This window comes from Tachyglossus aculeatus, chromosome X1 (genome assembly GCF_015852505.1).
Source record: "Tachyglossus aculeatus isolate mTacAcu1 chromosome X1, mTacAcu1.pri, whole genome shotgun sequence".
Lineage (NCBI taxonomy): Eukaryota > Metazoa > Chordata > Mammalia > Monotremata > Tachyglossidae > Tachyglossus > Tachyglossus aculeatus.
Window position 1 is genome coordinate 108,491,061 of NC_052101.1, and position 17,212 is coordinate 108,508,272.

Here is a 17,212-nt window from a genome sequence, read left to right on the forward strand (position 1 = left end):
CTTGTGTGAGGGCCCAGGAAATGACCAAAAGTAGTGGATGGCAGGGATCAAGGAGAAGAGGTGCAATGAGTGATAGCTGCACTAGAAGGACATGGGCAGGGGAGAGAGAGAAAGAGAGAGAAACAGACAGAGAGATAGGGAAGTAGCAGCAGGAGAGCCTCTGCTGAATTCCTCTCAGACCTTCCCCCGACCATCTCTCCTTGGGGAATGTCAAAATTGATGTTGACAGATCAGAAACTCTTGACGCATGAACAGGAGTTTCTGCTAACCAACTGACATCCTGGCTGTAGGAACAGAGTAGCTAACCTAGCATCATGCTGCTCAGTAACAGAAAAGAAAATTCAATTCCAAAGAGTGAAAATTGCATTGCCCTGAGCCTGCCAGGCCCAAGTGACAGTTCTGATGAGAAAGGGACAGGAGAGAGGTCCCATTTTAGGACCATGTCACACAGAGACTACCCCCTGCAACACAGAGAAGCAGCGTGGTCTAGTGGAAAGAGCATGGACCTGGGAGTCAGAGGGTCATGGGTTCTAATCCTCGGACTGCCACTTGTCTGCTGTATGACCTTGGGCAAGTAACTTCACTTCTCTGTGCCTCAGTTACCTCATCTATAAAATGGGGATTGAGACTGTGAGCCCCACAAGGGACAGAGACTATGTCCAATTCATTTTGCTTGTACCCACCCCAGTGCTTAGTACAGTGCCTGGCACATAGTGAGTAACAAATACACTTATTAGTACCCACTTACTGGTAGGTTTAGGGCCAGTGTTGGTGGCAAGAGCCTGCATCTGGTTTTAGTGAAAGTGTCTAAATACAATTTCAACCAGAAAGGAAACCCCAGGGAAAAATTGATCCAATACAATTTCTCTATAGATCTTCCATCTTTCTGTCCTCCTTTTTCTAACAAGGGAGAATCACAGCAGCCCTACAGCACCTGTTGTCCTGAGCAGATTAGCATTATCTGGTAAAGTTCAAGGGTAGAAGCATCACAGCTGAGGAGATGAAGACAGGAAGAGAGTGCCCAGAAAGCTTCAGCCTTACAACTTATGGTGATTGTACAGAGATACCTAGAAGATAGTTCTGATTTGATGTTCAGAGCTCTGAGGTGTGTGAGTGTGTGTGTGCACGCACATGCATCCAACCACCCCACCCTTGCTCAATTTTAGGCCCCAATCTTCATGCCAAACTAGGTTTACGTGGCCATTGATGGCCCTCACAGATACCAGACACCCATGATGTCATGTGCGTTATGCCCGGGTAACATGATGATGGTGTCAATGCCCCATTTTGTAGAAGTTCATATGAGACCTCCTGAGCTAAAGCACTTTTCCAGGGGAACCCATGACCCACAAATTGCTCCAGAACCATTGGGTTCCTCTTCCAGTCACTGTGACCATGTGCGCTGCTTCTGAGCCATGGTACTTCATTCATTCATTCCACCATATTTATTGAATGCTTACTGTGTGCAGAGCACTGTACTAAGCGCTTGGAAAGTACAAGTTGGCAACATATAGAGATGGTCCCTACCCAACAGCGGGCTCACAGTCTAGAAGGGGGAGACGGACAACAAAACAAAATATATTAACAAAATACAATAAATAGAATAGTAAATATGTACAAGTAAAATAGAGTAATAAATCTGTACAAACATATATACAGGTGCTGTGGGGCGGGGAAGGAAGTAGGGCAGGGGGATGGGGAGGGGAAGGAAGAAGCTCAATCTGGGAAGGCCTCCTGGAGGAGGTGAGCTCTCAGTAGGGCTTTGAAGGGAGGAAGAGAACTAGCTTGGTGGATGTGCGGAGGGAGGGCATTCCAGGCCAGGGGGAGGAAGTGGGCTGGGGGTCGACGGTGGGACAGGTGAGAATGAGGCACAGTGAGGAGGTTAGCGGCAGAGGAGTGGAGGGTGTGGGCTGGGCTGTAGAAGGAAAGAAGAAAGATGAGGTAGGAGGGGGTGAGGTGATGGAGAGCCTTGAAGCTGAGAGGGAGGAATTTTTGTCTGATGCACAGGTTGACAGGTAGCCACTGGAGATTTTTGAGGAGGGGAGTAACATACCCAGAGCATTTCTGCACAAAGATGACCTGGGCAGCAGCATGAAGTATAGATTGAAGTGAGGAGAGACAGGAGGATGGGAGATCAGAGAGGAAGCTGATGCGGTAATCCAGTCAGGATAGGATGAGAGATTGAGCCAGCAGGGTAGCGGTTTGGATGGAGAGGAAAGGGCGGATCTTGGCGATGTTGCGTAGGTGAGACTGGCAGTTTTTGGTGATGGATTGGATTTGAGGGGTGAACGAGAGAGCAGAGTCGAGGATGACACCAAGGTTGCAGGCTTGTGAGATGGGAAGGATGGTAGTGCCGTCAACAGTGATGGGAAAGTCAGGGAGAGGGCAGGGTTTGGGAGGGAAAATAAGGAGTTCAGTCTTGGACATATTGAATTTTAGATGGTGGGCAGACATCCAGATGGAGATGTCTTGGAGGCAGGAGGAGACACAAGCCTGAAGGGAGGGAGAGAGAGCAGGGGCAGAGATGTAGATTTGGGTGTCATCAGCGTAGAGATGATAGTTGAAGCCGTGGGAGCGAATGAGTTCACCAAGGGAGTGAGTGTAGATAGAGAACAGAAGGGGACCAAGAACTGACCCCCGAGGAACTCCTACAGTAAGGGGATGGGAGGGGGAGGAGGATCCCGCAAAAGAGACTGAGAATGAACGGCCAGAGAGATAAGAGAAGAACCAGGAGAGGACAGAGTCTGTAAAGCCAAGGTTGGATAGCGTGTTGAGGAGAAGTGGGTGGTCCACAGTGTTGAAGACAGCTGAGAGGTCGAGGATGATTAGGATAGAGTAGGAGCTGTTGGATTTGGCAAGCTGGAGGTCATTGGTGACCTTTGAGAGGGCAGTTTTGGTGGAATGTAGGGGACGGAAGCTAGATTGGAGGGGTTCGAGGAGAGAGTTGGCGTTGAGAAATTCGAGGCAGCGGGTGTAGACGACTCACTCAAGGAGTTTGGAAAGGAATGGTAGGAGGGAGATAGGGCGATAACTAGAAGGGGAGGTGGGGTCAAGAGAGGGTTTTTTAGGATGGGGGAGACATGAGCATGTTTGAAGGCAGAGGGGAAGGAACCAGTGGAGAGTGAGCAGTTGAAGATGGAAGTTAAGGAGGGGAGAAGGGACAGGGCGAAAGATTTCATAAGATGAGAGGGAATGGGGTCAGAAGCACAGGTGGCCGGAGTAGCGCTTGAGAGGAGGGAGGAGATCTCATCTGAGGATACTGCTGGGAAGGATGGGAGAATAGTGGAGAGGGTTGAGAGCCGGGGGGGTTGGAGAAGGGGGAGGAGTCACTTTGGGGAGCTCAGACCTGATGGAGTTAATTTTACTAATGAAGTAGGAGGCCAGATCATTGGGGGTGAGGGAAGGAGGAGGGGGAGGAACAACGGGCCTGAGAAGGGAGTTAAATGTATGGAAGAGCTGACGGGGATGATGGGCATGGGTGTCAATAAGGGAGGAGAAATAGTTTTGTCTGGCAGAGGAGAGGGCAGAGTTAAGGGAGGAAAGGATAAACTTGAAGTGAACGAGGTTGGCTTGGTGTTTAGACTTTCACCAGCAGCGTTCAGCAGCTCGAGCATAAGAGTGAAGGAGGCGGACAGTGGCAGTGATCCAGGGCTGTGGGTTAGTGGTACGAGAGCAGCGAAGGGAAAGGGGAGCGAGGGAGTTGAGCTGAGTAAAGAGGGTAGAGTTGAGAGCAATAATCTGATCATCGAGATTGGGTAGAGAGGAAAGGGAGGCGAGGTGGGGTGTGATGCGCTGAGAAAGATGGATGGGGTCGAGAGAGCGGAGGTCTCTGTGAGGTAGTAATATAGATTTACAGGGGAGAGGAGTGTGAGTGAGGAGGCAGGTAAGAAGGTTATGGTAGCAGAAGCTGAGGCGAAGGGAGGTTGAATGCTTAAAATAAAAATACCAGACACACAAAAGCATCTGGTTCCATATTCATACCAGGGAGGGGACAGTCCAACAGAAAAAAGCATCTGGTTCCATATTCATACCAGGGAGAGGACAGTCCAACAGAAAACCAGACTGTTCAATATAAAACTGGACAACTGACTGCTCTGAACTAGCTAAAATAAGGTTTTACCGACACCAGCTTTTTCCTGCTTGAATGATTCCAAATGTTAGTCTGTCTCAAATGCATCAAATAAATTGCCTGATTTGTCAAGGGTTTTTTTGTTGTTTTTTGGGGTATGGGTTGGTTTGTTTTGTACTAGAGGAAGGATGTTCTCACCAGGCAGAAGGAAAGGCTCTCAACCTCTCACTAGGTGGAGCCAACAACACTGTCTCTAACTCGGGACAGCTTACCATTTTTTCCTCACTCCCTGGGGCCAAGCACCCTGTGATTCATTCAATCATATTTATTGAGCGCTTACTATGTGCAGAACACTGTACTAAGCGCTTGGGAAGTACAAATCGGTAACATACCTACTGCTCCACAAATTAACACTACAGAGCCCAGGAGTGGGGTGGAGAAAGAGGAGGAGTTGTGTGGGGGATACTCGACACAGGTCGGACAATGGAAAAAATAGTCAGGAGCGAAATGCCAGCCACTTGCAGTCTAATCCCATATTCTTTTCTCTAAAGATAACAAGAAGGTTGGAAGAAAATGGGGCCCTGGGCAATCATCATATAGCCATCCTGAACTCACAAGTCCCTGCTGATCGAACTCCTATGAGCCCTAAGGATCAGACGGCGCTTACCTTGCAGCTAGAACAATGGGACACACCCCTCTGTCTTGGATTGTTTATTATTATTATAGAAAATAATAATAATAATAATAATAATAATAATCATGGTAGTTGTAAGCTCTTACTATGTGCCAAGCACTGTTCTAAGCACTGGGGCAGATACAAGTTAATCAGGTTGGACACAGTTCCTATCCCACATGGGGCTCACACTCTAAATCCCCATTTTACAGATGAAGTAACTGAGGCACAGAGAAGTGAAGTGACTTGCCGAAGTCACACAGCAGATGTGCGGTGGAGCTGGAATTAGAACACCAGTCCTGACTCCTAGGCCCGTGCTCTATCCATTAAGCCACGCTGCTTCTGAGAAGGGGCGGAGGCTGAATTGAGTCTGGTAGTCTCTCTTTCTGTGATACGATTTTGGCTAATGGTTCCTACACTTTGAAGGGTTTGGCACACTCTCACAGACTTCCCATGTGAGTCACTTTCTACAAGACAGAAGAAAATTGGACCCTTGCAGCCAAATGCAGGTGCCTTTCAAAATGCCACTCTTCTCTCACCCCTCTCCATTTCCTCCCTCCAAGCAGGGGGCAAAGCTGCATGGGACCCACAAGCTTGTCTCAAACCCTCTCTGCCCTACCTCATACTGCAACTGGAACACTAGGCTACCTGGTTTCAGCCTTTGAAAACCACTTGTCTAGTTCAGAAAGTCCTAAGCAGAGAAGAACGGGGCAGTAGGTGAGGTGGAGAGGTGTCAGGGAAAATATTTTGGCTTACCTGTAACAGTTGTTATTGTAATTGTTGTAACTTCCCAAAGCCGTCAAGCAACCCAAACAGATAGCATAGGAGAAAAATATCTGCGTCCCAGCATCCACCCAGACCTGAAAGCGTGAAATCACAAGAGTTATTGCAGAGAAAGAAAGGGTCAGTGAGGGTCTGGTCAAGGTCAAACCACAGAAGAAGCATTAAGTAGAGCAAAAAAATACATTGAACAGACTTGGTCTTTTGGGTAGAGCTAGATTTTATATTTATTTCCTTCTTAATTCATTGATATTTTAAAAAAGGTTTTCTTTATGCACAAAAACTGTTATAAAGGAAATTTCATAAGTGAATATTGGTCAAAGCAGCTTGCATAATCTTCCTACCAAGAAGAGAAAGAGAATGAAGCCAGAAATGCTCCATTTTCTGTCTTTTTTCACATCTTTTTCATTTGGCTGTTCTGTTTAACAGAAGCGTATGCTTTCTATCCCAGCACACTGCAGCAAACAGCTTTGAACAGGGTGACACATCAAAACTCACATGGCCATCCTCCCAAAGGCTGGCATTCCTATGAGCTCCTCTGAGTGAGCAGGTTCTCAGGAACTGGGACAGGGATATGAAAGGAGCCTCTCTCCTGACTCTATATCAGCTGAAGTCCCAAATAAAGATGGAACAAATGAATACTCAAAATAGCCTGCATCACCCTAGAACCATGCACAATATCTTGCTAAACAGTACATTCAATAAATGCATTTCTAAAAGACGGCAGGGTAGATCCCTTTGGGACTCTGAGTTGGAAAGTACTCTTTTCTATCTCAGTTTTCCTGCTGGAAAGCTCAGTGATCCCTCCTTTTCTCCAGATGGATGGGAAAGGCATGTTGAAATGGAGAGATCTGTATAAACTTTATAAAGACTTTACATCAAATAAGCCTTGATGATCCAAGAAAGAGGAACACTAAGAGCCTTCTCACTAAGCTGAGCTCTCATAATGTTACTAGAAATCCAAATAATTTTCTTGCTTTTCACTTTTGAAGTTTCCTCATTCCTCATGAACCAAATCTTTAGGCCCTCCATGCTTCATCTCTAAGGGTCTTTCTCAACTCTACCACGGGGCCGAGCAATGGGATCAGGCTGTCACAGAGCCCTAGGTAATACTACTACTAATAATAGTGGTATTTGCCAAGCACTGTACTAAGCACTGGGGTAGATACAAGATAATCAGATCAGACACATCTCTGCCCCAGGGAGGGAGAGCAGTTATTTCAACCCCATTATAATAATAATAATAATGGCATTTATTAAGCGCTTACTATGTACAGATAAGGAAACACACATGAAGTGAAGTGACTTGTCCAAGGTCACACAGCAGGCAAGCGGCAGAGCTGGGACTGAAACACTAGTTCCCTGACACCCAGGCCCATGCTCTTTCCACTAGGCCCCCAGTTTAGGGTTACCAGTTGGAGAACAGCCAGTCTTGCTGTCAAGGTAGTCCCATTTGACACCCTCACTCTCATCCCTGACCAGAGTAGAATCCCCACATACTCAGACATACAGGGAAGACTGTTGCCAAGTCTAATCGATCCTGACAAGGTTTCCAGATCTGCTCCAGAGAAGCAGCATGGCTCAGTGGAAAGAGCCTGGGCATGGGAGTCAGAAGATGTGGGTTCTGATCCCAGCTCTGCCACTTGCCTGCTGTGTGACCTTGGGCAAGCCAATTCACTTCTCTGGGCCTCAGTTACCTCATCTGGAAAATGGGGATGAAGACTGTGAGCCCCACGTGTGACAACCTGATTACCTTGCATCTACCCCAGCACTTAGAACAGTGCTTGGCACATAGTAGGTGCTTAAGAAATACCATCATTATTATTATTACAAGTTGACAAGGAGCAGATTCAAAACTAATATGTGATAAGTAGCATGCAGTTTTCACAGAAGCAGCGTAGTTTAGTGGAAAGTGCATGGGCTTGGGAGTCAGAGGTTGTGGGTTCTAATCCCGGCTCCGCCACTTGTCTGCTGTGTGACCTTGGGCAAGCAACTTAACTTCTCTTTGCCTCAGTTACCTCATCTGTAAAATGGGGATTAAGACTGTGAGTCCCATGTGGGACAACCTGATGATCTTGTGTCTACCCCTGCACTTAGAGCAGTGCTCTCCATCACCTCGCCCCCTCCTACCTCACCTCCCTTCTCTCCTTCTACAGCCCAGCCCACACCCACCGCTCCTCTGCCGCTAACCTCCTCACTGTACCTCGTTCTCGCCTGTCCCGCCATCGACCTCCGGCCCACGTCCTCCCCCTGGCCTGGAATGCCCTCCCTCCATACATCTGCCAAGCTAGCTCTCTTCCTCCCTGCAAAGCCCTACTGAGAGCTCACCTCCTCCAACAGGCCTTCCCAGACTGAACCCCCTTTTTCCTCTCCTCCTCCCCATCCCCCCCACCTCCTTCCCCTCCCCAAAGCACCTGGATATATGTTTGTACAGATTTATTACTCTATTTTACTTGTACATATTTATTCTTCTATTTATTTTGTTAATGTTGTGAATTTAGCTTTAATTCTATTTGTTCTGACGACTTGACACCCGTCCATATGTTTTGTTTTGTTGTCTGTCTCCCCCATCTAGACTGTGAGCCCGTTGTTGGGTAGGGACCGTCTCTATATGTTGCCAACTTGTACTTCCCACGTGCTTAGTACAGCACTCTGCACACAGTAAGCGCTCAATACGATTGAATGAATGAACAAGTCCCATTATTATTATTATTATGATCTGCTTCACATATCCAAATGCTTAGAAAGTTTGCTGGCCACTGCTCCTTTGTCCAGGGACACTCATTATTTCCGTATCAAGCTGGGTGGGCCTAGCCTGGCTACAAGTTCACCTCTCCAGAGTTAACTTTGCCTCATCAAATTCTACAAATCAGGGATGAAACAGGGGGATAATTTGGGAGTGGCGAGCTCTGAAAATTTGACTGTTGGATCATTACTGGTATTTTCTTCAATTATTCACAGACTAGTGGTGCTGGGAGGTCCTATGGCAGGGTTCCTGTCCTCACTAACCCCAATTCCCACCCTGGATGAGAGCAAATCCCCTTCAAATGACCTTGGGCCATTGTGCATGTCTTTTGAAGAAGGAACAGAATCAGCTATTCTCTACACAGACCCAGCACATCTGACCACCCAGCCAAGGTCTTTCTCCAGCCAAGTTGGTAGAGTTGGATGATGGGGTCAGAAATGGCAAGCAGGATAGTTCAGGAGTGAGGTTGGCTGCTTTCAATTTTAGATTTCATCCCCAAATCTTTTCCTGTCACCGACTGGGACTCCACTGGGCCCTTGAACTCAACTCAGGGTCCAGTGTAGGAGGCCACCCAGAACACAGTGCCAAAGGGTGGGAATTCTGGCATTTTCAGGCTCCAGGCTGGGGGTAAAAGTGAAAAAGCAGAACTACTGCCCTTTCATATAGTTCCGTTCCCTGAACAGCCCAGAGAAATACCTGACAGCAGAACTAAAGCTTCCCAATCTTGGTCCAGGAAGGGGCAACTCAAGAAGGAGAGCTCCTGCAGCAGCAGTTAAACCTCCACCAGTTAAGTGCCTAGAGCTGTGCAACTGTTAGCTATCAGAGGTGGGAGGAGAGGCAGGTGATCCCCTGCCCTGGACACTAAATACTTTAGCTACAGCACTGACTGAATGCTTGCCATTTGCCCTACCTGGAGTTTCCCACTTAATCCTAGTCTTGCTCAAATGGAAGGGAAGTGGGACGGTTCTTCATGCAAGCTTCCGAAGAACTGTCAATCTATCCAATGGGGACATGGGACAGAAGATGGAGGAAAGGGGAACTCTGGGACCTTGGCAGTGGGCTCATCATGGAGACACTCCACAGTCCCCAGCAGTTGGGTGGGACACTTACTAAACCATTCGGAGGAAGGAGGTATATCAGGAGGAAGGGGCTTTGACTTAAGATGGGTAAAACTTTCATTCTGAGAGCTGGTGGGAGGCTGGTGGCTGGTTTTGGAAAATTCATTCATTCAATTGTATTTATTGAGCGCTTACTGTGTGCAGAGCTAAAATCCTCAGTCAACAGCACCACAGTGATTCTCTGCTTGGTAGTGGAAGCCTGGAATGGATGCGTTATTTTACTGGACTGAACAGTGCAAACAGATCAGTCAAGAAAGGACTTGTTCTTTCAGAACAAAAAGGAAACCTCAGCAGCTGAGAGGAAGCAGAGTCAGTGGGGGCAGTTCTCTGCATATGGAATGGGAGCAGGGATCCCAGCCCATATTCCCACACTTTCACAAATGGCTTCTATTCTCAGTGCCTGGGCTAATCTGCATGGCAATGCTGGAGACCAGATTCCAGGGTCATCAGGCCTGGAGATAAAAGTGATGGAGACTTTCTACCCAGGCATCCTCCAACCCTTTGACATTCTTTCCTAGATCACAGACATGGGGACTTTCACCTCTGAGTCTCTATGCCCAACATGTTTCTCCCCCTTACTAAATCTTTGTTAGCTTGCCATCCTGTCCCACGTCTTCTCCCAACTCCTTTGTTCCCTTGGTGCCCATCTCTTTTCTCCACAAGCCATGGTGTAGTGGTGTAGTGGCTAGAGTACCGTCCTGGGAGTCAGGTCATGGGTTAAAATCTCAGCTCCACCACCTGCTTGTTGTGTGACCTTGGGCAAGTACCTTTACTTCTTTACCCATACTTCACGCCGCTGCCCTGATCGTCTTTGTCCAGAAACGCTTTGGGCATGTTACTCCCCTCCTCAAAAATCTCCAGTGGCTACCAATCAACCTATGCATCAGGCAGAAACTCCTCACCCTCGGCTTCAAGGCTCTCCATCACCTCGCCCCCTCCTACCTCACCTCCCTTCTCTCCTTCTACAGCCCAGCCCGCACCCTCTGCTCCTCGGCCGCTAATCTCCTCACCGTGCCTCGTTCTCGCCTGTCCCACCATCGACCCCCGGCCCACGTCATCCCCCTGGCCTGGAATGCCCTCCCTCCCCACATCCGCCAAGCTAGCTCTCTTCCTCCCTTCAAGGCCCTACTGAGAGCTCACCTCCTCCAGGAGGCCTTTCCAGACTGAGCCCCCTCCTTCCTCTCCCCCTCTCCATCCCCCCGCCTTACCTCCTTCCCTTCCCCACAGCACCTGTATATATGTATATATGTTTCTATTTATTACTCTATTTATTTATTTTACTTGTACATATCTATTCTATTTTATTTTGTTAGTATATTTTGTTTTGTTCTCTGTCTCCCCCTTCTAGACTGTGAGCCCACTGTTGGGTAGGGACCGTCTCTATATGTTGCCAACTTGTACTTCCCAAGCGCTTAGTACAGTGCTCTGCACACAGAAGGTGCTCAATAAATATGATTGATTGATTGATTGATTTGAGCCTCAATTACCTCATTTGTAAAATGGGGATGGAGACTGTGTTCAAGCTGATTTGCTTGTAAATACCCCAGCGCTTAGTACAGTGTTGGGTATGGGCTGTCTCTATATGTTGCCAACTTGTACTTCCCAAGCACTTAGTACAGTGCTCTGCACACAGTAAGTGCTCAATAAATATGATTGATTGATTGATTTGAGCCTCAATTACCTCATCTGTAAAATGGGGATGGAGACTGTGTTCAAGCTGATTTGCTTGTAACTACCCCAGCGCTTAGTACAGTGTTGGGTACGGACTGTCTCTATATGTTGCCAACTTGTACTTCCCAAGCGCTTAGTACAGTGCTCTGCACACAGTAAGCGCTCAATAAATACGATTGATTGATTGATTGCCTGGCACATATTAAGCACTTAACAAATACCACAGTCATCATTATCATTATCATCATTTCTCCTGTCTTGAGTGACCCCCCAGCTGCCCTCCTTGTTTTGCCCCCTTCCAAAAGAGAGTATCTGTTCATGGCCTATTCCATTTCTGCCCAGAATTAATCACAACTCCCACATGTTCTTGGACACAGTGGGTCAAACCTGCTGTTCAAGAACGAGGTACTTGAGACACTAATTCCACCAAATTACTACAACTTATTTATGCCAGATGACCAAATGTCCTGTGCTGATAAATGGGAGTCTAAAATAAAAGGTTGGGAGTTTTTTGGTCTTTTTTAATTTTTAGGCATCTCATAAAAATAGACAGGACTTTTCTTCAACATTATTCCCTAACTGCAATATACTCCCTGTGAGTGCACCTTCACACCAAACTTTCCTTGGTGAACTGTGGGTTTTTTATTTTATTCAGTCAACTTTTTCAGGTATCTCACACAAATAGACAACCAGGCATCATTTCTAAAGTATCTCCAGTTGCATACCACAAAGCTTCACCTTAAAGTTATCAAAAATACTCTTTCTTAGCATCCTATATGATATAGGTTGTGAAGCACAAATGGGCAAAAAGAGGCACATACATTATGAGATCATTGATAACTTATGGTATTTATCGTGTGCTTACTGTGTGTGGAGCACTATACTAAGCACTTGGAAAAGTACAATACAATAGAGTTGGGAGGCACAATCCCTTCCCACAAGGAGCTTATGGTGTAGAGGGTTCTCTGTTCCCTTACTTCACACATTACCATGAACTGCTTTATGGAAGGGGACTTTTTACTATGTTCACCCTTCTCTGTTATAACTATTTTCTCATCTTCCCATCCATCAAAAGGCTGCTGTGCATCTGTTTTGACACTGGCAAAATGTATTATACGCAACTCCAGATAATATATTTGCAAATAATCATCTGCATCTGAGTAAATAGCATCATACTCTCCAGCTCTCCATTTGGTAGTATAGAAACAGACTGTGTTTCTTGGCCTCTCTCCTGTCATCTCTTAGTTGTTGGTGGCTAATAATGGCCTCACAATGGAGCCCCAACTGAGAACTTTCCCTTACTGCTTTTTCCTCATCTCAGTCCAATACCAGACCCCAAAAGCTTAACTGGCAGATTAGTATTCCACTCATGGCCAGGACCCAAGTCCATTCTTCTCAGTGGCTTGGGCCCCAGACCTGGCGATAGCTATGTCCCCAGTGTGGAGAGCTTCGTCGCTTAAAGATATCTTGTTGCCCCAACAGCTTGCTGAGAAGATCCATTAAAATGGCCAATAGAGCCAGATCCAATAGAACACAGGGAAGCCGAGTGTCACAGGCAAGCAGCAGAAAATGCTGAGCTTTGGGGATAAGTCTAGGTTTCCCTATTGGCATTTATTAGCCAGAGTTGGAGCTTTTATTGTTGTGGGGTGTTTTTTGTTTTTTTTTTCTTCCTAAAAAAAAAAAACAACCCCAACACAACTTTTGTAAGCCAAGCCTTCATTAGAGGAGAAAACAGAACTTATAAGGCCAGGCAGAAAATGGCTGAATTAGGCTCTTTCTTTCCCTCCTTTATAGTAAGAGAGATTCTCAAAAGATTAAAAGTAGGTTAGGAGAATAATAAAACAGCTGTGTTTCCAGTGTCTACCTGACAACAGCCTTTGTCGAAGTGAATAATTACATGAAAATCACTTCCTTTCCACCTCTTTCTCGGAGTTCTCTGGGTTGCTAGGCAGTCCCTCTCCCACCTTCTGCTAATGCCACATACGGATGCCGATGAATACAGTATGTCCATTATGAGGAAAGGGGAGCTGGGGAGAAGAGCTCAAATGCCTGAGCTTGAGTTTATTCATTGCTGCCTTCGGAGGAGGAGAACACCATGGCAGAGATTACTGGGGAGACATTTAAATGCTAATGCTCCTGGGTGGGATGAGTGGGAACTGCCCTGGTGCCACTGGGGCTGGGCCCCCGGCCCCTGGTATGTAAGTCACCCTGGGAGTATGTTCTCCTGGTGCTGACTGGGGTGCCAAGTCAGCGATGGGGCCTTGTTGGGGGGGCAGGCTGGGGCGACGGGCAGAGGCATCCAGCTTCCTGTGCTGTATCTGGGCTCCATCTGTGGGCAAGGCCCGAGCGGAATCTTTGGCCTGGCTCTGAGCCAAAGCCAGAGCCATCAAAGTGCCATTTGAGGGACCAGCTGCATGACCAAGTGTGAAGGAACTGTTCAGCTCAATTACAGGGAAAGCAAATACATTTAATCTAACCCCACAGCCACACCCGTTGAGGGCATCAGATAGCCTGGGCCACGGAGGTCCCGCCCTCTGGAATTACTGCCCAGGAAATGAGAGCAGTGCATAGTTATGCAGAGAAAGAGAGTGGCAGCTCTCTGCAGCCTCTCCAATCACTCAGGCCCAGACAGGGTGCAAGCCAAGTGGCACTAATCACCGCAATACAAGGCCCTGCTATTCATTCATTCAATCGTATTTATTGAGTGCTTACTGTGTACAGAGCACTGTACTAAGCGCTTGGGAAGTACAAGTTGGCAACATCTAGAGATGTTCCCTACCCAACAACGGGTTCACTCTGCTATTTTCAGTCAGTCAACTAGGCAGTTGTTTGGGGACAGGACAGACAATACTCAGCTCAGCACTAGGGGTCCAAGATAAGAAACATGTGAATAAGAGCCCTGTCCTCCAGTTTTCAGCTAATAGGGGAGGCAAGGCAGGACCTGCAAATGAGTCTCTCATCCACTCTGAGATGAGTAAGTGCTTAGTACAGTGCTCTGCACAGAGTAAGCACTCAATTAATACCACTGATGGGCACATCTGCTTCTCATATCTTGTTTATTGGGGCCTATAATAATTATTATGGTATTTGTTACGCACTTACTGTGTTCCAGGCACTGTACTAAGCACTGGAATAATAATAATGGCATTTGTTAAGCACTTACTATGTGCCAGACACTGTACTAAGCACTGGAATAATAATGATGGTATTTGTTAAATGCTTACTTATGTGTCAGGCACTGTACTAAGCACTGAGGTGGATATAAGCAAATCAAGTTGGACGCAGTCCCTGTCCCATGTGGGGCTCACAGTCTCAATCCCCATTTTACATATGAAGTAACTAAGGCACAGAGAAGTAAAGTGGCTTGCCCAGGGTTTCATGGCCGACAAGTGGCAGAACTGGGATTAGAACCCATGACCTTCTGTCTCCCAGACCCGTGCTCTATCCACTGTGCCATGATAGTCTTTTAACTATGGCATGTTCATCAATTTAGGCCTGCTGTCTCCCCTTCAGACTCAAGCAACTCAAGGGCAGAGATTGCATCTTTTACTTCTACTATATATTCCCCAAGTGTTTAGTACAGTGCAGCACCCATACTATGTGCTCAGTCAGTCATTCCTAGAGATGTTGTTACAGGTCTCTTGGGCCACAACCTCTTTTCCAACCAATACTGTGAGATGCCAGAATGAAGTACATTTTTTTCTTTAAAAGCTACTGGCTTCTGGCAGGAATGAGCTTGATTTTGCCCACGGTGTTTAACTCTCCCTCTATTTTTGTACACACACAAAACATACATATGCACAGAGAAGAGGGGGAGAAAGAGTGTCCCTGTCACAACGTATCACCAAAGAACTGTGCTGAGCTTCCTGCCCTCCCTGCCAAAGATCTGGGGAGATGATCTCCAGGGATTTGAGCTGGCTTCATTGAAGAGGTGAGGTGACGCAGAATTTCCCTGGATCTCATAATGTGCGGGTTGTGGCTGAGCACAGAGGGCCAAGCCATCTCACCTAGGTTCTGACTATGGGTTGTGTTTGCAGAGAGAAACTTTGGAGGCATTCTGCCCTTGACCTGAAGACTGTATACTGGTTAACTGTCACCATTCTTTCCAGCACTGCTGCTCCTAGAAGGATTCTCTTTGAGCACAACGGGGGAATAGGTGAGCAGCAGCAAACTCTGGAGCAGGAAAAGGTGGCTATGGAATGTCTTTTCTGGGAGACTTTTGAGCCTGTCTCTCCACTCTCCAGTCTACCTGGGCTGCAGGACAGACCTCACTGCCTGGAGGCAGAGGCCCAAGCAAAATAGCCTATATAGAATCATGTCAGCAACCAGAACAAGTGCTTTCCCATCCTGCCTCTGGTAATCCTCATGAGCTTCCTATCCATTCTGAAATCCAGGACCAAATTGGTTATGTGGCCTCTGAACTCTCCCATGGTCTACCCTACAGCCATCCTCTTGGGTCTTCTCTTTTTGCCCTTCTTTGCTGCTTCTTGCTGCATTAACCCAGGGTCACTGATGATAATAATAATAATAATAGTATTTTTAAGTGCTTACTATATGCCAAGCACTGTACTAAGTACTGGGGCAGATACAAGATAATCAGATCCCACATGGGGCTCATAGTCGAAGAAGGAGAGAGAACAGATATTGAATCCCCATCTTGTAGTTGAGGAAACTGAGCCCCAGAGAAGTTAAATAACTTGGCCAAGGTCACATAATAGGTAAGTACAAGAGCAGGGATAAGAACCCCAGGCCCATGCTCTTTCCACTAGGCCACATTGCTTCTCTGCTTCACTGATGTCATCCACTACCCAGTCACAGTCCCTCAGGAGCTAGCAACCCTTGGACCCATCAGCATCAGCCCAGCCTGGTGCAAAGGAAATGCAGAGGGGACAGCTTTTAGTTACACAGAACATAATGGCAAAAGATAGGGACCGTGGATATAAGATACCACAGGAAAACCCAAAACCTCTTTCCAGCCATTAGTTTCCTACTTCCTTCCCAAATGAATTGTGTGCTCACTGACACTGTTAGAAAAAAAATGTAACTGACTGGTATGAGTTTTCTCTTCTCTTCCCTTCCACTGCCCACCATTTGAATAATCAGTCCCTGAATAATCACAACTGGGTATTCTCTATCTTGGGAGAAGAGTGAAAAGCAAGGAAGCCTTCATCATCATCATCATCATCATCAATCGTATTTATTGAGCGCTTACTGTGTGCAGAGCACTGTACTAAGCGCTTGGGAAGTACAAGTTTGCAACACATACAGTCCCTACCCAACAGTGGGCTCACAGTCTAAAAGGGGGAGACAGAGAACAAAACCAAACATACTAACAAAATAAAATAAATAGAATAGATATGTACAAGTAAAATAAATAAATAAATAGAGTAATAAATATTCATTTCATCCATGAGTGTGGACTGTGTGGAGAACCCAGTTTACCTGTCTGTTCATTCATTCATTCAATCGTATTTATTGAGCGCTTTACTGTGTGCAGAGCACTGTACTAAGCACTTGGGAAGTACAAGTTGGCAACATATAGAGATGGTCCCTACCCAACAACGGGCTCACAGACTTTACAATAGCAGGAAGGCTCTGAGACAAATTAAGGAAAGATTTGGGGCCCAGAATCCTGGTAGGCAAATAAATTAGCCCCTCATCCTCTTGTGGTTGCCCGGGATGAGACCAATCATGCCTAGCTTTTAGGAGAGACATGGACCGACCTGTTCTCTCACCCATTTGGTACCTCTCTCATTTAAAAACCCTGGGATCCAAAAACTTTTGACTCCAGGGAAAATGATGCTTCCCCATTAGATTGTAAGTTCCTTGAGGGCAGGGATCATGTTTATGAACACTACTGTACTCTTTCAAGAGCTTAATAAGTGCTCTGCACCCAGCAGGAGCCCCATGAGCACTATTGATCGAAATGGTTCCATACTCACTTTCTGGTCATGTTTATATGTTTCTTCATCCGATTGAATTTAACCAATTACCCTCAGCCATGATGGGGTTAGCTTTCTGTTTCAAGTCATCTGCCCCCACCCCCAGTCTTAGAGCCCTCTTTACCTGCTGACCCACTCCCCACTCTTCGATACTGTCTGCACAGCTAGACTTGGCTCCAACATAAGACTGTGAAGTGATGCAGGCTAACAGCA

At 46.7% G+C, this 17,212-nt stretch overlaps 1 protein-coding gene across 1 annotated transcript in view; it reads right to left on the reverse strand.

Annotated features, from left to right (window-relative positions):
- SLC6A11 (solute carrier family 6 member 11) overlaps positions 1-17,212 on the reverse strand; it is a 100,974-nt gene that overhangs the window by 15,280 nt on the left and 68,482 nt on the right. Inside the window, exon 8 of the mRNA XM_038772445.1 lies at positions 5,499-5,602. Coding sequence (XP_038628373.1) covers positions 5,499-5,602 — 104 coding nt within the window. The remainder of the gene's footprint in view (positions 1-5,498; positions 5,603-17,212) is intronic.